The 21777-nt window shown below is 36.6% G+C and overlaps 1 protein-coding gene across 1 annotated transcript in view; it reads right to left on the bottom strand.

The window, feature by feature from the left end:
• The window catches only part of LOC100482139 (transmembrane protease serine 11A), a 61322-nt gene that overhangs the window by 24396 nt on the left and 15149 nt on the right, over positions 1-21777 (bottom strand). Inside the window, exons 3-5 of the mRNA XM_034671998.1 lie at positions 20064-20182; positions 5165-5232; positions 3048-3208 (exon numbers count right to left, since the gene is read on the bottom strand). Coding sequence (XP_034527889.1) covers positions 3048-3208; positions 5165-5232; positions 20064-20182 — 348 coding nt within the window. The remainder of the gene's footprint in view (positions 1-3047; positions 3209-5164; positions 5233-20063; positions 20183-21777) is intronic.

Genomic DNA, 21777 nt, shown 5'->3' with positions numbered 1-21777 from the left:
GACAGCCAGCGAGAGAGGGAACACAAGCAGGGGGAGTGGGAGAGGAGGAATCAGGCTCATAGCAGAGGAGCCTGATGTGGGGCTTGATCCCACAACACCGGGATCACACCCTGAGCCAAAGGCAGACGCTTAACTGCTGTGCCACCCAGGTGCCCCTGTGAGGATTTTCAAAATAAAAAGGCTTACTGAGCAGAATGAGGATAAACTGTTTTACTTATTTCAACCAGTGCCATGTTTCTCAGACTCATACTCTCTGCCTCTAACTTTACATTGTGCAAAATAAGAATGTTTCTCTCTACTCACCTTCTATAAATCCTACTTGGCAAACTAGTGATGATGAATTCTGTGAAGTGGGAATTTTGAAAATATTCAATTCAAGAATAGCCTTACATGCGTGCCCAAGTCATTATATAGTGAAGAATCAATTGCTCAGGACAGATTCTCAGTATTTACTCTACGGAAGAACTCAATTTTCTGTCAAATGTTGTTTTCAAGTAGGTAAATTTCTTGTTTCATTTTTAAAAAAACTAATTTAATATGCTCCATATTAGTTAGTAATGAATTAAAGTGGAAAATAGCATAACATTAGAGTTCTTCCTTAAAACTTTATCTTAGTTTGAACAAGATCCAAATTGCCCTTTTCCAGGAAGGATACCAGGCTGCTTGAAATGGTTGAGTGTAACTGGAGGATTGAATTCTTAGGGAGAATGATTACACTTAGAGTTAAAATACCCCCACGCAAGTAACTAGCTGTTGATATCTAATTTTTACCAAATAATTTTACTTTTTGTGTGTAGGAGTGAAATAAACATTAACACGTTAGTCATGAAAATGACCCTCCAATATACCTCTGAGTTGAGAGTAATTGAGTTAGTATTCGGAGGAATACTACGTGCTACAAGTAACATAAGGGGAACTGGAGCACACATGAACCAAATGTGGGCAGTGAGCTGATCTTTCACAACCATGGTATTTGCAATGCAAAGAAGCTGATTGTAGCTTTGTTTTGACACCATTGTATCCCGTGTAGGATCCATACCACACAGTTTTTGTTTTTCAAGAGAAACCCCAGAAAACAAAGCAAAACAAACAAAACAAAACCAGCCCACAGATTCTTGACAAATAACAGATAATCTTGGGCTGCAGGGTTATTTCTAGACTTGGTCTAGAATTTCGACAGTTTTCCACTCATTGGAAGCCGCCCAGATTGAGTGTTCCTGGAGAGCTGTGATTTTTCCTGTTAAGAATTGCCATGAGGATTCTGCCAAGCTTTTCACTAAATGGGTTTTCCTAAGTGTTAGTAAACACTGCTCTTTTTACAGTTGGAAACTTAAGAAACTTTCAAGGTTCCAGCTTTTTGTACTACCAATCACTTGCATTATGCTTTCAGTTTTCCAAAGCATGTGTAAAACTTACTAGCTTTCTAAGTGGTAATGGCCTATATATGTTTCACATTTTCTATTTTCTTGTATATCCTCATGTTATTTCTATGATTACAGAAAGAACCATTGCAATTTTATGGATGAGAGAATGGAGGTAAAGTCATGGGCCAATTACTTGGGTGGTCTTGCAGTGACTCCCTGGGGTTAGAATCCAGTAACTTTCAAATCAGTTTCTCCATCAGCACACTTTGCCTTTTAAGCTACTAGTCATTAAAATAAGCTGTAGCACACAAACTGAGCCTGTAAAAATAAAAAAGGCCAGGCAACTGTAACCATTTTGTGCTTCATTGCTGGTTTCAGATAGCTCAGGCTTTCAAATTTCTGGCAAATTAACTGGTTGTTGGAAATCACATGCAACACATCACGTAATTTATCAGAATTGCCACTATTTCACAACCTCAATTCATTTGTCTCCCCACCTAACAAGGTGGATTAAGCCCTTGACAGGTTCTTCCCTCCTGGGTTGGGAAAGGTCCCCACCTTCATTCCCGGAGTAGCTGACTCTTCACCAGCAAACTCCTGCCCATCCCATTCCCTCAGATTTTCACTTCCTGGTCAGGTTTCCTCTTGGAGTCAGCCAGACCCTTACAAGGGTAGGGCATCCTGTTTCACCTCTGATATTAATCACTTACTCTGAGACTCTCTAAGGCTGGTATGCATTGGAATTTGCAGGAGAAATCTGCACTTGGGTGCCAGAAGGAGGTGTTGCAGAAGTAGCTTAATGCACAAGGGTAAATAGGTTTCTGTCTAGCTGGACGCCCACCACAGAGCCTTTAGAATGCTAATGTAAGAGATGAATATCATACACAGAACTCCTAAGATGTGTTTGACCGCAGAACACTTTTTTATGTAGAGCCTCTCAAGAAAGTAGAGATCCAGATTTGAATCTTACATACTTTTATTTATTAGCGTCCTTAATTTTTTGTCTCTCTTTTATATTTATAGAGGTAAATTTGCCTACTTCCTAAGAATATAGAAACTAGATGCTGCATGGGAAGGGTGTACAAAAGGGCCTTGATAAAGATTGGTTTGCCTTTTTAGAGCAATGATAATGGCATAGTGGTTCCAGTGATTTTTTTCTAGCTCAGTGATTTTTAAAACATCACTTCCTTATAAGGTGGCTTTATCCAAAGTTGGTTTATCATTTTCCCAAATGCCCACAGGAGAAAAAGTTAAGAGAAACTTCAAAATTTCACTATATACAGAAACCATCCATATTTTTAAAAGGCAACAAATGAGTTTATGTTTTAGGAAGGTCCCACCCTGAAAAACAGCTGTTGCTAAATGCTTGGAATTTTCACTAGCTTAGTCATAGAGGCAGTGGTTGGGTCAGGTTAATTCTCTGTTAGTGGTAAGGTTTGCCTTTATTTAAGGATGAGTGCCAGTCAATACCTACAGGAAAAACCACTTGACCACTAACTTCAGACATGCTTTCATCAGAGAAACATAAAACCTTGAAATACCATTTTTTAACTTGAAAATTTTTTCCCATCTAAATTCTAGCTGTTATTTGGATTGGAAGTAATGGCAAATAAGTTTAAGATTAGACATAAAAATGGACATAATAGAACACTTCACATCTGATAGAAAGCTGTACCTACTTACCATTAACTTGAACTGAAGAGGCATTTATGGGTAAGGCTCTTGTGTTCCTTATCTTCTGATTTAAGATGCTTAGGACTTTCTTCTTTATTAAGGCCCTTTGCTCAGTAGAGGGGAACTGGAACACCATAATGATATCTGCTTTCACACCATCTTCCTCTGGACTACAAACATACAAGAGGAAGGTGTTTATTCAAAGAATACATCAGGTCTTATACTCTTCCTGGATTTAATGCTCCTGAATTATGCCTTACTTGCTAAAAGTGTTGAGGACTAATCTTCTTATGTTGACATTCATCTATGTTGCTGTCTGACCCAAGATCATTTCTTATGTTCCCTTCCATCATGTTTTGATTAAATTTTCCCCATTAATTTGAAGTCTTGTTATAGCAGTTGGGTAAGACTCAGATATCAAAAAAAATTTCATCAAAATCGTAAAGTCTGAGGATGGGAAGACACTTTAGTGGTCTCTTTGGCCAATCACTCATGTATCTGATACCTACATCACCTCTAAGCATCCATGGTCCTCCAACCGCAGTGCGGTAATTAAAATGATGGGAAATNATCCATGGTCCTCCAACCGTAGTGCGGTAATTAAAATGATGGGAAATTTACTTCCCTCCAGAGGCTGTTTCTCTTTGGTCAGCTCTGACTTTAAGAGAATTCTTTATTTCGAGTTGAAATATGTCTCCTTATAGCTTCCATCAAATTAGGCTTAGGCCTACCAGTTGGGACATATATAAAACATCAATTTCCTCTCCCACATAAAATATTTGAAGACAGTGACATTCTTGGTTCCTGAGTCTTCTCCAAATTAAATACGCCCAGTTCCTTGAACTTTTTTTCATATAAACAAGTTCAAGTCCCTTTACCTGTAGTATTCAGTTTTTCCTCTTAAATAGGAAAACCAAACAATTAAAGACCTTTAAAAAAATTGAAATCTATGTATTGATTTGCCATGTCTCTTATTTTTACACTTCAGAAGACACAAGCTCTGAAAAGCACTACAGCCTAATTCTCCTGAATCCTTTAACTAAAAACAGGAAATCATATTGATTCTGAGGCATTTTATATATCATGGTTCATTTAAGCTCTAGAATGTGAAGATACAAAGAATCAGAATTTTATGTCAAATTGGCAAATGTATGACCAAGTAATTTTCCATTCTGAAACAGAAGGAAAACATTGTTTATCAGGTGGAATTTCTCTAGACCCACACAAAAACTTACATAGTCATAATGACTCTAAATTCAAAGGAGTTCACAAGACTATAATAATGTTTCTAGAATGTTATGGCAAATCAGAATTTGAAAAGAAAGGATATAAAATCCAGAGAATTTCAGCAAATATGTGTTTTTTTTAATCTCCTAGACATTGTAGAATTTATACAATTTATATTATAAAAACCTTCCGGAGGTCATTAGCTATTTAGTAAATGTGTAAGGAACCTGGAGTAAGTCTTTCAATAAGTCATTAGTCTGTTGATGAGAAAGTTTATTATTATTTCCTTCATATAAATCTGTCTGAATATATTCATTTTTTTAAGAGGATGAGTCCTACAGTCCATACATTTGCACCTATTATGTATTTATGTTCTGCTATGTGCTTTCCAAATAACACAGTTGAAAACTCTGAGCAATTTCTGTAATTCGTATGAGCCTTCCCCCTCTACCATAACAAACAGAAAATTTGTTAAAACAGGAACATCTTTTTGTTTGGGTATGCCTCCTGGGACTTCATTATAGGTAAAACTTACAGTCCCATTCTGTAGTCAACTTTGCCTTCTTATTTTCAAACTGATACGTCTGTCAAGACAACTTGGTGGGTTTTCCCAAGGCCACAGGTTCTGGTTGTCCTGGGCCTTACAACCCATTAATGGGGTTTGAATCTTTGTTCTGTCCCTTGGGGAACTTTGAATATATCACTTAACTTCCCCGCGCCTTAGTTTTTGCATTTAGAAAATGGGTCAACTCTACATTTCCAGACTGCTGTAGAAATACTATTCATGAGAAATCTTAGCCAAGAGCCAAGCTCAGGAGGCAGCAGTATACGAGAGTTCCCATCTCCTTTGCCCTATGTCCCTCCATGCCGGGAGTCCACCTTTGCCCAGACATACATACGTCATTCTGACTACTTGGTTCTTGATATAATGCTTGTTCAAGGCTGAATCTATAAATATCTCATCCACCTGTTATTACAATAAGAGGAAAAACTCTGTGTTAATAAGATATTTTATAATAAGAATATCCTTTTGATTAAATGCTAAAGCAATAGAAGTTTTAACATGAGTAATATTTAAACCAATGGTTCTCGACCCTTACAGAGAAACAATCACTGGCATATTTTTTAAAAAAATTATTATTATAGATATTGGAGCCCCTCAAAGTTTTGGTTACAATTGATTAGGAGGGAACCTAGGCATTCATATTTTTAAAAACCTCCCCAGGGGCGCCTGGGTGGCTCAGTCGTTAAGCGTCTGCCTTCGGCTCAGGGCATGATCCCGGCATTCTGGGATCGAGCCCCACATCAGGCTCCTCTGCTAGGAGCCTGCTTCTTCCTCTCCCACTCCCCTTGCTTGTCTCTCTCTCACTGGCTGTCTCTCCACTGCTGTCTCTGTGTCAAATAAATAAATAAAATCCTTAAAAAAAAAACACACACACACACAAAACCTCCCCAGGTGATTCTAATGTGCTCACACAGTATTTGAAGTATCTTCCTAAAATTCTACAGAAGGTGAAGCCGAAAGATACAGAGCCAAGATGTGACATGGAGGGAGGCTTTGAGAGATGGTGGAGAGAACCTTAGTTGAGTACTGGAAGTTACTAAGCCAATCTAAGCCTCAGTTTCCTAACCTATAAAACAAAGATATTGATATGCCATTCATAGGGTATAAAGATTAAACACACACAAGATAATGGGTGTGTGTTCTGAACTGCAGGTTGTTCCCGACCCCCTATTCTGGTATTGCAGGTCTCAGATTTCTCTGCAGGTATTTGGCTGTAAGTACAGAGAACAGGCATTAGGGATTTGGGAGAGAGCCAGTGATTTTTAAATTGTTGTTGATTGCGGGCCCTAGGGTAAATCAGAAAGGAAGAAAGAGTAAGATGGTGTTGCAGATTTAGATCAAAGTTGTATTACTCAGTTTATATCACCAAGGAAGGATAAGTTACTGTTTTTGGTTCATTTGCACAGAATTTTAATTGCCTGATCAAGCATCATGCGGCTGTGGCTTATCACACCTGGATTTTTGGCTTGCAGTATCTCCTAGTGACCACTTGATGGCAGCAGTGTCATCTAAACTAAAGGTTGAGCATTGCATTTCTCGTTTGATAGTAGATGAACCAAATGTGCAAAACCATGTCCTAAATCCTTAAGGAAGAGGCAAGAAGACCAACTCTCATTTTGAAAAATGCAAAAACATAAAAATAAATGGAAGGCTATATCAGAGATCAAGGAACAAATCATGGCTTCCTTAGCACTACCAGACATTCACAAGTGCTTAATTAGGACACAAAATATTCCTGATCTCCTTTAAGCCTTACAGTAACTGGTATGGAATAAAAATTATTTTGATTTGTTATTTGAAGAGGAAACTGACACTTGGAGACATTCTGTAAATTTCCCTGCCATCATGTGGATCATAAACTGGGACCTAAAATTTAGAGTTCTTCTGTTTTGCTGGTCCACTAATTATCATTAATCACACAGCCTGCTTGTTAAATGTCATGTACATTTTACTTCAAGTTCTTTCATAGAACATGCAACAATAAGTTATAAAATAAACGGTTGACTCAATGTAAAAAACTTGTCAAGATATAATTGGTCATATATTTGTAAGCCTGAAGATCAAAGGCAGTATTTAAAATATAGAAAAGTTGTTAGCATCTAAAATATACAGTTATTTGTATTTACGTAAGAGGAGCTCAAATGTGCTGAGGAGGTGTGGGGTTTATAAGCTAGAAATGGAACTGTTTTGGAAGGTGCATTTTTGCAGGAATGACATTGTTGTAATGATTTCTCTTTTTGTTATGCACAGCTACTCTTATTACTCAGTATCTGGGGGAAATCCAAAAGGAAAGAAAACCCAAAAAAACCCAAAAAACCCCCTTAAAAGCCAATCCCAAAACCAAGCCAACCCAACAGGAAGAAAAGTGACAAATATTAAAGGGAAGAAAAGTAAATAGCAGTTGAGTATTTATAGAAGTTTGGTTTGTCATTATCCTCTGAAATTCCACCCACACTTGTTCCCTTGGCTGTCTGTAACTTGTTGGTGAAGGTATTAGATTAAGTTTTTGACTTTAGGTGACATCATTCTAAAGTCACATGGCTGCTAAGAACAGCTACACCCAGCATCAATCCTGTCTTTGGTTCAGTTGTCTGGGAAGATAGAAACTGAAAGAATATCGAAAGAAGAATCTAGGAATAAGTGTCTTCAGTAAGCACAGAAATAAAGTTTTCTTTCTAATACAAATTCCAGGACCCTGCCCCTGTAAAGCCTCTTTGATTAGCCTGGGATGAGGCCCAGGATCTTCAGGTGTTCCCAGGAGCCTGAGGAAAATACTGAGAAATGCTGCAGCACAGGGACTGGCTAAAAGGGTTTCTACAATAAAGGAATTTTCAACGGGGAAATCAGAGAAAATGGGAACATAAACTCTGTTGCTGAATGGATTTTTTGTGTGAACTAGCTTTCTAGAGACCCTAAAATAATGATTTATCATTAATAATGATTAATCTTTCCTAGAAGATGAAGGCTTACCTCCTAAGAAACATTCTGCTGATACTTTGGCATTCTAAATTTGCAGAATGTTTGAAAAACACTTTTTTTTTTTAAACTGTGTGCCAGTTTGTTATAAATGTATTATACACAAGCTAATAGAGTGGTTTATAAATCTAGCCCACCTCCCATTCTGGGGCATTTGCAGAGTTTGCTAGTTGTAATTAGTCACTTAACATTAAACACGGACCCCACCCTTTTCAGGGTAGTACCTCTTCATGTTTGATGATTTTGAAATGCTGGAAGTTGCACTGAGATTAAGTTCTAAAAGGGCAATTGAAGGTTAGTTGAGTGTTTAATAAAAGAGTTAGGGAGAGGCTGTTAACTCCAACAAACAGACGCACCCAACCATTCAGTTCTCCTTCCTGAACTACGTCCGTTTACACATGTTGCCCGCCTGTCACCGTCAGACTCTTCCCAACCTGGCTTCTCTCTCAGCCATCTCAGTATTTACGTAGGAGATGTTTTAGGGCTGAGACTGCAAACTTCAGATAGATAAGCCACCAAAGATCGGCCAAAGGAATATAAAAACGTTTTTTTCCAATGTCACACCAGGTGAGCCCCCGAGAATTAAAGGACCCACATACGTGCCATGAAGAAGACTTCAGATCCTGTTGCTTTCTCCTAATTATAGTAAGAGTAGCACACAAAGAACAGTGTAAGAGATGCTTTAAAAAAACACGTTTAGTCTTAAGNAAGACTTAATTGAAATTGCCTTGCTACAAGGGCTGAACTCAAAATAGAGAATAAAGCACAATTCATTTTTGCCTCTGGTCACAGAGTCAGATATTCAAGGGCCTCACCTTCTGTTGCCCATCTTCCATCCCATCCAGTCTTCAACGCCACCTGTACCTGTCAGGCTTGGCCCTTATTTCCTGTGTACTTGCCCTTTTCAGGCTATTCCTTGAATCTGTAAGCACCCTCCCCCATTCTACTGGTTCTGCTTTTCTGAATCACAATTCTCCTTCAAGGTCTATTTCAGATAATACCTTCTTTGTGGTTATTCCTTGAACCTCAGAGTAATCTTTTCTCTTTTTGTCCTAATTTTTCTTATCCCTCTTATACCTTCTACTCCCTTCTTAATACAATTAATTATGTATATATTACCTCCTTTACTATACTGCACACCCTTTAGGGATAAGTATTGATTTTTTCATGCTCTACAATATGTAGGAATACAGCATTTCTTTGTTGAATGAATGAATGAAAGAAAGCGAGAAATATCAGAAAGTCTTGCATTTACAGGGAAAGTTGCAAGGATTTTTAATGAGACTTTCATCACATTAGACCTGTGCTCCTTGAGAAGAAAACAAATTGACTATGAATTACTGATGGGAATTCTTTCTCCTTTTGGATATTTTCAGGTAATTTGATAGCTTGTGGAAATCTCTTCCATGGTAAGACCACAATAGTTATAATAGTAGGACTAGTCATCAAAGTTGTGTATCACCTGTGCACCAGCAATGACTCCACTGTATTTGTGAGCCCATTTGCTTTTCTCATCAACCCTCTGAGGTGAATACTATTATTACCTGCCTTATATAGCTGAGGAAGTGACTTGCCCAAGGTGACAAAGCGTGAGCCAGCTCACACATGTGGGTTTTTACTAAAAGCTCCTACCCACTGATGTGTAGTAGGTAGCATGTAAGGGGTCAAGAAACTCTTTTACCCCTCTCCAAAGGCAGTCTGTTTTCTTTGCCCTCTAAAAATGAGAGCTATAATCTTGATAGTTCTTATTGCAATTTTTAAAGTTGTATCTATTTAAACTCTAGACTTTTGGCAAAACCCAAGAATCAAAAACTCAGCTATGAATAATTTTTCTCAGCTATGAATAATTTTTCNTAAGACCACAATAGTTATAATAGTAGGACTAGTCATCAAAGTTGTGTATCACCTGTGCACCAGCAATGACTCCACTGTATTTGTGAGCCCATTTGCTTTTCTCATCAACCCTCTGAGGTGAATACTATTATTACCTGCCTTATATAGCTGAGGAAGTGACTTGCCCAAGGTGACAAAGCGTGAGCCAGCTCACACATGTGGGTTTTTACTAAAAGCTCCTACCCGCTGATGTGTAGTAGGTAGCATGTAAGGGGTCAAGAAACTCTTTTACCCCTCTCCAAAGGCAGTCTGTTTTCTTTGCCCTCTAAAAATGAGAGCTATAATCTTGATAGTTCTTATTGCAATTTTTAAAGTTGTATCTATTTAAAACTCTAGACTTTTGGCAAAACCCCAGGAATCAAAAACTCAGCTATGAATAATTTTTCTCAGCTATGAATAATTTTTCTAAACCTACATAGAGCATAGCCAACCCAAACAGTGATGGTGTTTAGGGGATTCTGAAGCTTGGTGGCCTTCTGGGTATTAAGTCACTTTGTGTTTACAAAAGTCCTTTAAAAAAGAAAAAAACTGCCACAGCTTTGAACCCAGTGCTATATCTATTAGATATGGCAGTTGGATCCAGTGGATCTGTGGGTTTGTGGGTGGAGTGCCATGGAAGTGTGACTTTCTGATTATTCTAAACCAGAGGTAATGATATCAACAAATGGGTTGTGACATTATGTGATATTATCAAAGTTATTTCTTTGCACTGTCTTCCTCAGTGTTTCCTTGTAGGATGTCAGAAAGAAACAAATGGACATCTGTAACTGTCTAATCCACACATAGCAAGTAGCAATATATTGGATAACCTTATCCCAAATTGGTTTATATTCCTGGGATTGAGAGGCAAAGTAAATTCAATAAATTAAAATGTTAGCAATTAAGGGTGATAAAGGATAAATTATTAACTTTCAGTATAACGCAAAGGCTTAGATCTCTGAACTACCATTTTAGAAGAGGAAAATATATAATTTGTGTCTTTCTAAAGTTGTACTAAAGATACTTAAACCAGAATGCCTGAGTCAAGGGAAGGTCATGTTTTAGAAGGTTCCTGGGCTCTCCAGGTGTGTTGTCCTTGAAATCTCTAAATTATTCAGTGAGAAGGAGAAAGAGAGAGAGGCTATGAATCATTGCTCTTAGAATGTCTTATACTTCCTGAATGATTAACAATAATCTAAATAGATTATCCAGTAAAGACTCTGCTATAGTCACAACTTTATCAGGAAGTTTAGAGATGGTTCATATTGCTTCCTTTCTCAAAAACACTTCTCTCAGAAAACACCCATCCACATTTTCCCTCCATAGATTGTTTATGCTAAACATATATATGCAGATATTTTCATCAACCTCCTTCCTCTATTATAGTTGTTTGTTTCTGTTGTCTTCCTCCTAAAAAAACTGATATAGACAAGAGACCATAAGCCAAAACTGGTAACAAGAAACAAAGTCATTATATAATGATAAAGGAGTCAATTCATCAAGAAGATATGACCATCATAAATATTGTACCTAATATTAGAGTACCTAAATAAATCAAGCAAATATAAACAGATATGAAGAGAGAAATACACTATACAATAATAGTAGAGGACTTCAGTATCCCATTTTTAGCGTGGATCCATCATCCAGACAGAAAGTCAACAAGGAAACATTGGACTTGACCATACTTTAGACCAAAACTAGACTAACCAGACATATATAGAACATTCCACCCAACAGTAAGAGAATACACATTCTTCTCAAGCACACACATTCTTTAGGACAGATCATTGCAAGTCACAAAACAAGTCTTAGCAAATATTTAAGACTGAAATCATACTATGTTTCGTGACTACAATGGTATGAAACTAGAAGTTAGTAACTGGAGGAAAGCTAAAAAAAAATCACAAATACTTGGAAACTAAGCAACACACTTCTGAAAAACCAATGGGTCAGAGGAGAAACCAAAAGAAAAACAAAAAAATTTCTTGAAACAAATGAAAATGAAAACACGTACCAAAAGTATGGTATGGATACTGCAAAAGCAGTTCTAAGATGGAATTTCATAGTGATAAATGCCTACATTAAGAAAACAGAAAGATCTTAAACAAACAACCTAACTTCACATCTCAAGGAATTAGAAAAGAAGAAAAACTATTGTGCACCTGAAACTAATATAACACTATGTTAGCTATACTGGAATTAAAATTTTAAAAAAGAAGTAGAAGAAAAAAATGAAGGCCAGAGTTAGCAGAAGGAAGGAAATAACAAAGACCAAGCAGAAATAAATGCAATAGAGACTAAAAGACAACAGAAAAGATCAACAAAACTAAGAGCTGGTTTTATGAAAAGGTAAACAAAATGGACAAATCTTTGTCTAGACTAAGAAAAAAAAGAGAGAAGACTCAAAATCAGAAAATGAAAGAAGAAATGTTATAACTGATACTACAGAAATACAAAGGATCATAAGAGACTACTGTGAAAAATTATATACTAACAAATTGGATAACCTAGAATAAATGGATAAAGTCCTGGAAACATACAACTTACTAAGATTAAATCATGAAGAAATAGAAAATCTGAACAGATCAATAAGAAGTAAGGAGGTTAAATCAGTAATCAAAACCTCCCAATACAGAAAAACCCAGAACCAGATGGTTTCACTAGTGAATTCTACCAAACATTTAAAGAAAAATTAACATTAATTCCTCTCAAACTCTTCCAAAAAAATGAAGAAGAAAGAACACTCCCAGATTCATTTTACAAGGCAAGCATTATCTTGATACCAAAGCCAACTAAAGACACTACAGGCTAAAATCCCTAATGAACAGAGATCCAAATATTCTTAACAAAATTACCAAATCAAGTTCAACAATATATTGAAAGGATCATCCATTATGATCAAGCAATATTTATTCCTGAGTTACAAGGATGCTTCAATATACATAAATCAATAAATGTGATACACACAGTAATAGAATGAAAGATAAAAAAATCATATGATTATCTCAATAGATGCAGAAAGATCATTTGACAAATACAGCATCCTTTCATGGTAAAAATGCTCAACAAATTGTATACAGAAAGAACATACCTCAACATAATGAAGGCCACCTATGGCAAACCCACAGCTTAGATAATATTTCACAGGGAAAGGTTGAAATCTTCCTCTCTAAGATCAGGAACAAGACACCTAGGGTGCCCACTTTCACCACCTATTCAATGTGGTACTGCAATTCTAGCCAGAGCAATCAAGCAGGAAAACGAAATAAAAGGCATCCAAATCAGAAGAGAATAAGTTGTCTTTATTTGCAAAGAATAAATTTAACCAAGGAAGTGAAAGATCTCTGCACTGAAAGCTGTAACACTTTGATGAAGGAAATCAGAGAAGACAAAAATAAATGAAAGATATCCTATGTTCATGGATTGGAAGAGTTAATATTGTTAAAATGTACATAATGTCCAAAGCATCTATAGATCAATGCAATCTCTATCAAAATTCTAGTGGCATTTTTCACAGAAATTGAAAAAAAAATCCTAAAACTTGTATGGAACTACAAAAGACCCTGCATGGCTAAACAATCTTGAGAAAGAAAAACAAAGCCAGAGACATCACACTTCCTGATTTCAAACTCTAATATAAAGCTATAGTAATCAAAACAGCAGGGTACTGACATAAAAACAGACACACAGACCAATGGAAAATAATCAACACCCCAGAAGTAAACCCTCACATTTATGATCAGCTAATATTTAACAAGGCAGCCAAGAATACCCAATGGGGGAAACAATAATCTCTTCAGTATATAGTGTTGGAAACCTGGATAACCACATGCAGAAGAATGAAATAGGGCCCCTATACACTACCTCAAAAATAATTCAAAATGGATTAAAGACTTAAACATAAGACCTGAAACCATAAAACTTCTAGAAGAAAACATAGGGAAAAAGCTTCTTGACATTGGTTGTAGCAACAGTTATTTGAATATGACACCAAAAGCACAAGCAACAAAAGTAAAAATTAATATGTGAGATTCTAGCAAACTAAAAAGCTCCTGCACATCAAAGGAAATCACCAACAAAATGAAAAGGAAACCTATGGAATGGGAGAAAGTATTTGCAAATCATATATCTGATAAAGGGTTAATATCCAAAATATAGGAAGAACCTATACAATTCAACGGCAAAAAAAAAAAAAAAAAAAAAAAAAAAAAAAAAAAGTCTGATTAAAAAATGGGTAGAAGATCTGAATAGACATTTCTCCACAGAAGATGTACCAAATCATCAGCAGGTACATGAATAGGGGTTCAGTATCACTAATCATCAAGGAAATGCAAATCAAAACCCAATGAGATGTCATCTCACACCTTTTAGAATGGCTTTCATCAAAAAGACAAGAGATAACAAGTGTTATCTAGAGGATGTAATCCCTTGTGCACTTTTTTGAAGAATGTAAACTCGTGCATGCACTGTGGAAAACAGTGTGGAAGTTTCTCAAAAAATTAAAACTAGAACTACTTTATGATCTGGCAATCCCACTTCTGGGTATATATACAAAGGAAATGAAGAGGATTCAGAAGAGAGATCTGCACTCCCATGTTCCTTGTGGTATTATTCACAATTGTTAAGATGTGGAAACCAACAAAGTGTCTGTCAATGGATAAATGGATAAAGGTGTGTGTGTGTGTGTACACACACATGCACAAAGACACACAGGAATATTATTCAGGCACTAGAAAGGAAATGCTGCTATTTGGGACAACATGGATAGGACTTAAGGGCATTATGCTAAGTGAAATAAGTCAGACAAAGACAAATACTGTATGACATCATTTATATGTGGAATCTAAAAAGCTGAATTTACAGAAACAGAGTAGAAAGTTGGTTACCAAGGCTGGGGATGGGGGTGGGGGCATGGGAGAAGCAGGGAGATGTTGATGAAAGGGTACAAACTTCCAATTAGAAGATGAATAAATCCTAGGGATCTAATGTACAACATGGGGATTATAGCTAATAATACTGTGTTATACACTTGAATGTTGCTAAGAGAGTAAGATCTGAAATGTTCTCACCACAAAAAAGAAAGGGTAATTATGTGACGTGATGGAAGTGTTACAGGGATAATCATTTTGTGGTATATCAAATCAACATGTTTTGTACCATAAACTGACCCAATGTTATCTGTAAATTTTATCTCAATAAAGCTGAACACAAAGCTGATACTGGAAAGTGAGGGAGGAGGACATATTTATATAATAAATAAACCCAATGTGTTGCTTAAGTAAAAGTTACCTAGCACAGCGTATGTAATTTATAACTAACTAAATTTAAATTAAAAAATAGGAAAATAATAAATTTAAATATTAAATGGGAGAAAAATGGATGTAGACCTGAGCTTCCCATCTTAGCTGAGTTCCTTCCTGACAAGTAGAACAGTTTAATGGAAAGAGCACATTTCAAATGACCTCTATGGCTTCACATCTTCCCCTGTCATTTACTAGCTGTGGACCTTAACTTCAGAGGCTTAGTTCTCTTATCTGTAAAGTGTGGTCTCCTTTGCTGTGTTACATTGCAGATTACACATGAAATATACAACAATTATCTTTTTCTTGCAGGATTCAAATTAAACACATTGAAGTTAGAGGTGCAGTGATACACATCTTCCTCTTTCAGATATGCCTAATCTTTAATTACAAAATAAATGTAAGTCTGTGTTCTCATGTAAGGACTCAGCCATACTCTACATCCAATCTTTCTAACCTCTGAAGTTTCTTAATAATGTCTGCATAGTTTTTTCTCAAATCTTCCAAATCCAATTTCCTGTCTCTAGGCTTGGGCCGCAGCCCTACATCAAGCATGGAACATCTTTTACTTCTGTTACCTTATGCCATTCCAAAATTTAAGACTAATACCTTTGTTAAGTTTAAGTTTACCTTGACTCAGTTGACTTTTCTTGGTAGAAGCACTTCCTGCCTCAGTGTTGATCAGAGCCAAATCTCTCACTTTTGTCTTCTAATTCCTTGAGAGAGTGCTTCTAGTTTGTTTATATCCTTGCATCTCTTTCTGTTTACGAGTTCCAGTTACAGACGCATAGTATCAAGGATATTTTGAGAATCATTTTAGGCCCTTTTCTGGGGTCCCCGGGTGCTCCTTGGGCACAAGAACAGTGTTTTTTAGGGGGAGACAACCTTAAGAAAATTCCCAACCGCTGCCATTGTTAATCCGGACAATGGTCACTGGTCCATGTTGACAGTGTAATTGAAAGAGACTAATGTACCAGGGATAATTACTTGATATCTGAATATTGTGGGATTGTAGATGGGAAGTAAAATCACACAGATGATTCTTAGGGACGATGGAGGTTTATTAACAACATGTAGTCTCAAATTATCCTTTACTAGTATGATCTTTAGTAAATTAGCTTTTCTGTACCTTGATTTCTCATCTGTAAAATTGTGATAGTAGTTGCACTTATCTCATAAAGCTGTTTTTGAGGATTAACTAAAATAATACATATAGGGTGCTTAATGTACTGCTTAGCACTCAATACATGTTAGTTATTTTTATGGTATTACAAGCTTATAGCTTTCACATTTGTAATGAACCTATAGTTTAAGAATATTTCCTGATATTGCTGAAATATATTTCTTCAAATAAAGTACTACCTCAGCCAGTGACCCTACCCAAACTTATAATAATTAAAGAAAGTGACCTATCTATTTGGGAGTGTCATGAATTACTGGTGTCTGGTTGCTGGAGTTCTTTTAGCTTATCGGAGCATAAACTCATTTTACTGTTGCACCTCCATTTGCATTCAAATCAGTAAATCCCCAGTTATGAGGAAGAACAGGACCCGCAACCTGTCTTTCTTGGCTGTCTAGTTAGCACCCATATAGGGCAGAGAGAATAATCTGGTTTCATTCATTGGGATTTAGCAACAATAAACAGGAGTGGCTCAGAGTGAGGCATGAACACTTTGTGTAATTCTTCAGAAGGTAACTTGGTGGTGAGTGGAGGAAAGAGGATACCTATCTCATTTAAACAGGCTAAAGAATACAAAGTCTTTCTTGACCAAGGGAAACCTAGTTGAATTCCTTTTCTTTGAAGTTATTCTGCCCCTATGGTCCTCAACATATAATTTAGTCCTTATATCATGCTGCTGAGTTTCATGTGTGTTATTCTCATCTTTCCAAAGAAATTGGAAGCGATTTGAGGAGATAGATCATGTTTTTTTTCCTGCAAGACTCAAGTGCTAAGAAATGTAAAGAGCTGAACAATCATACCACATATTGGGAAGAAAGATTATTTAGCTAAATTGGGAAAACTAGCTCACTTATAAGCAGAATATAAGGGTCTCGACCTAACGTTACACACAGAGTGGATTTTAGATACATTAAAGACCTTATATAAAAGGTAAAACTATAAACTTAATAGAAGAAAATATAAGAAAATATTTTTATGACTTAGAGAGAGGGAATGTCTTCTTTAAAAAAACTTTAAAAACATGAACATAAGGCAAAGAAAATTGATGAAGATAATTACTTCAAAATTATGGATTTCTATTTCATGAAGGACAGCATGGTCCAAATTAATAGAAAACAGAATGGATAATTGTAACCTCTACAACCAGTAAACTGTTCATATCTAGAAAATATAGGGAACTCCTGGAAAATAACACTAATAAAACAAAATAACTCTAATAGAGAAAAAGGTAAAGGATAGGTACCAGCAGTTTATAAAAATGAAAACTCGGCTGACAAACATATTTAATAGTGCACAAACTCATTAGTAATCAGAAAAATGTAAATTGAATCACAAATAAGATACAATGTATTGCCTATTAGGCTGGCAGAAATTAGCAAGCCAAATAATACCCAGTGCTGACAAAGATGTGGGGACATAGGAATTCTTAGGCACTGCCGATGGGAGCGTATACTGGTTCTGCCATTTTGAAGAGCAATCCAGCACTAATTAGACTAAGGGGATGCACACCCAATGACCCAGTGATTCTGCCCTCAGAAGAACTTGCACAGGTCCATAGGGGACAAATAGGAGACAGTTTAGTGCAGCATCTCTTGGGGTGATGGGCAGGAGGTAAAATATGGCAGATACACACTATGAATCATTCTGTGGCAGCCAATAGCAATGAATTAGATATACATTTAGCAACATGGATAGAGCTTAAAAAACAGATCTGAGTAAAAAAGTATGAAACAAAAAGTGATGCCATGGACTGAATATTTGCCAGCCCTTCCCCCCCATCCGTATGTTGAAATGCTAACCCTCAATGTAATTGTATTGGGAGGTGGGGGCCTTTGAGAGGTGATTAGTCATGAATGGGGTTGGTGCCCTTATAACAAGAAACCCAGAAAGCCCTTCAGATCTGCTCTCATCTAGAAATCTGCAACCTGAAAGAGGGTCCTCACCAGAACCTGACCATGGTGTTCCCTGATGTGAGACTTGCAGCCTCCAGAGCTCTGAGAAGTAAATTTTTTTTTTAAGATTTTATTTATTTATGTGACAGAGAGACAGCCAGCAAGAGAGGGAACACAGCAGGGGGAGTGGGAGAGGAAGAAGCAGGCTCCCAGCGGAGGAGCCTGATGTGGGACTCGATCCCGGAACACCGGGATCACGCCCTGAGCCGAAGGCAGACGCTTAACGACTGCACTACCCAGGCGCCCCTGAGAAGTAAATTTCTGGTATTTATAAGCCACTCAGTGTCTGGTACTTTGGTATAGTTGCCCAAACTGACTAAGACAAATGATTCATAACACAAAGAATAAATCAAAAGCGTGTGCATACAAAACAACAAAATGCATTTTTACAAGAGTGAACACAGACAAAATAATACATAAAAAAAAGAATGATTGCAGGGAGAGGTGAATGGCATGTGTTATGAGAAAAATAATGCCGACCACAGAAGGGCCTTACTAGCGCTCATGATGCGTTACTGTCTAACAGCCTTTGCACCTGAGGCTCCTTCGCTCCTAGTAATGCGCGCTTTACGGAAACTTGAGTCCGCTTTCAAACACAGTCTTGCTATTATAAATGCACCTCTGCATTTCTTCTCCTTTTAAAAGATCTATTCCTTTCCTGTCCATTTACTTCAGGAAAGACAGTGTCTCGGTTAGCCTAAAGAAACAACAATGTTGGCTATAAAATGTAAAGAAAACAGGTTTTTAAACTTTCTTGATTTATTTATAAACATTTCCCAAGTTCAAAGAATTTGTATATCAGAGACAGATTGTTTTTTGTTGTTGTTTCTATATTGAAGAAGTTATGTGGAATCGCTCAGGATTAGAGGAATAAAGGAAGTACAAGGGCGTGTATCCCAGTTTTTTTGGCATTCCTCCAGAAATGATTGCAAATGCTGTTTTCTAAGGTGCTGTAGATATAAAAGAATGGAAGAATATATTTCAGCCTCTAAACGTTAATTAATGGTTTGGGGGGACAAGACAGAAGATGGAACAAAAGTGCATGATTTAGTGAGGCTTGAAAATATAGGTTGTAAATACCATGATATTATTGCAAATATGTTGCAATTGAATGTGCGTAGGGATAAAGATCAGGTGGTGATATGAAAATATGAAAATTGATTTGAGAAAGAAAGGAAATGCTTTGAACTAAATACTTCTACTACTAAAACAAACCAATACATCTGCCGTTCCCACCCTTTTGAAATAACTGTACTGCCATGCTTCCTTTTCAAAGAAGTCAAACTGAACTTAGTTTTTGAGTGATGGTTCACACACATCCTGAGGAGAACTATTATATAACTGAGTTTATTTTTTCCTTTTTGAGGACAGTCCTATATTTTAGTTTTAACAAAATTATTAGTATTGCATTTGAATATTACACAATAGGTCTGGCTATTTTATCTTTATTAGCATGTTTGTGAGATAAAATGAATATTTGCAATTATCTTTCCTTCTCTCACATATTTTAAAAATATTTTAAAACTTAAAATGTGATCCTACGGGGGGGAAAATGTGATCCTATGGAAAAAGCATGTGGATTTACAAATAACCATTTCTGATATGGCTAAACATTACCATTTGGGTGATCTTATAGAGCAATGGGGGAAGCCATAGGCTGGGATACAGTTGGCCTTAGCTCTCTCACCTTTAGATGAGATGATTGAGTTAGAAAGAGTGGTTTATCAGAATCACTGTTTGTTAGAATGCAGATTCCTTTACTCTCTCATCCCTACCTACCCATCTCATTACACACTGATTCTGTGAGTCTGGGGTGGGGCTTAGGAATCTTCAGGCTGATTTTGATGAAAGTGGTCTGAAAATCATCTTTTGAGAAATATTGAGGGAAATGATCCACAAATCCCTTCCATCTACATTATTTTACAACAGAAAGGATATCATCTGACTTACCAAATTCTCACTCATCTCCCGTAAGTCCTTAAGTTGGTATGTGCTGCTTTGTCCAGAATTAGTGTTGACTCGTAGAACTGAAATTTTAAAGGTGCCATGATAATACTCTATTTTCTGGCCTGGGATACAAAGGAAAAGTAGGAAATTACGTGATATGGGCTTAGCTTTCAGGATCTAAGGCACAAATATAATGGGGCTAATATAAAGTCTTGAATTATTGCTGAGATTTTTAAAATTCAGGTTCATGATAATATTAATGAAAATAATGATTCATGTTTTATGTTAATAATAGGTGATACTTATTGAACGTCTACTATGTTGCTAAACATTGTTCTGGGCACTTTACATGTATTAATTCATTTGGTCCTCACTCTAGCTCTCTAAGATTGGTGTTACCTGCATATCATAGGTGAAGTAAGTGAGGCCCAGAGGTGTTAAGTAACTTGCTCCATGCTATATAACTAGTAAGTGGCCTGAGTTTAAATCTAGACAGTGTGACTCTAGAGCTGGATCAATTAATTCCCATACTGTCCCTAGCTGAGGGACAATGAAATGTATACCACCTGATACTCTGCTGGAAGTAGATGTAAATGAACGTCCTTGTGAATTTTGATTTGTAATGGGAGAGCCAGGCACAGTAAGAAAGACAAGAAAAGAAAAGGAAAAAACTGTCAGAGGTGGGAAATAAGAACAGTGTGTAACTGGAGTGAATCAGTCAGATCTCCACTTGGCTACTGGGAAAAGTAAGAAAACAGAGAGCAGTGGAGATTCCTGGGAAATCTGGTAATCTTAGGAGTATGGCCTTGGTGGCGGGGGGCAGGGGTGAACAAGAAAGCTGCAAAGAGTTAAAGATAGAGAATGGAGCAACCACAGAACAGTATTTTTCCCTGGGAAGCCTGGCTCAGGGAAGATAAAATGGGTTTCCCAGTTATGGAGCTAGGAAAGAAAGAGGAATTTCAGGATGGTGCATCTCCTACATGGGACATCTTGGACTCTATAGTGCTTTTTTTGGTCTCCCTGATATTTATCTGTACAATCCATATTGTTATCAAACCTTATAGTCATAATAAAGGGGTTTTTGTGCTGTCAAATTAACTGACCTAAGAATCTTTGGCCATTGGCATAAACAACAGGTGGGGTTGTCATGGGAGGCCCAGAACTGTGTTCTTAAAACCTTTAAAGCTCCTGATAGAGTCTTCATCACTCCCCACCAAATCTGAGGAAGATGACAATGGATGAGACCATTCAAGGAAGCAACCTAAGCTAGTTGCTTTATCATACACATCTGTGTGAGTGACTCTGTGGAGATTGGCCAAAAAATGTTAATAGTTTGCAGTCTGTGCTGAGAAAGATGCAACTTAGAATTCTGAAATGCTGTATTTGTGTAATTATAAATATATCAATTTTATTTATTTATTTAGGCAATTGAAAAAAATACCTGAATATCATTTTGGAAAGAATAAAATTTTCTCTAAAAATAAGTAACAATATTCTGCCATAGCTATAGTTTATCAGTTATTTCAAAATTCATTATTTTTCATTGGACATGTGTTTTTCTTTTGCCTTTGAAATGTTGGTGGATAGAATGATGAGTAAATGAGCCAATTTTAATAACTAATTTAATAACTAATTTATCATAGTTTTTCAATTGAGTGATTAGAGTTACTAAATAAATTTCAGTTATTATTTTTGATCTTTTGTGTAAAAGCTCAAA

Source organism: Ailuropoda melanoleuca, chromosome 11, assembly GCF_002007445.2.
Source record: "Ailuropoda melanoleuca isolate Jingjing chromosome 11, ASM200744v2, whole genome shotgun sequence".
Taxonomy (NCBI): Eukaryota; Metazoa; Chordata; class Mammalia; order Carnivora; family Ursidae; genus Ailuropoda; species Ailuropoda melanoleuca.
Note: the sequence above shows the minus strand (reverse complement) of the source record. Positions and strands in the feature narration are given on the sequence as shown.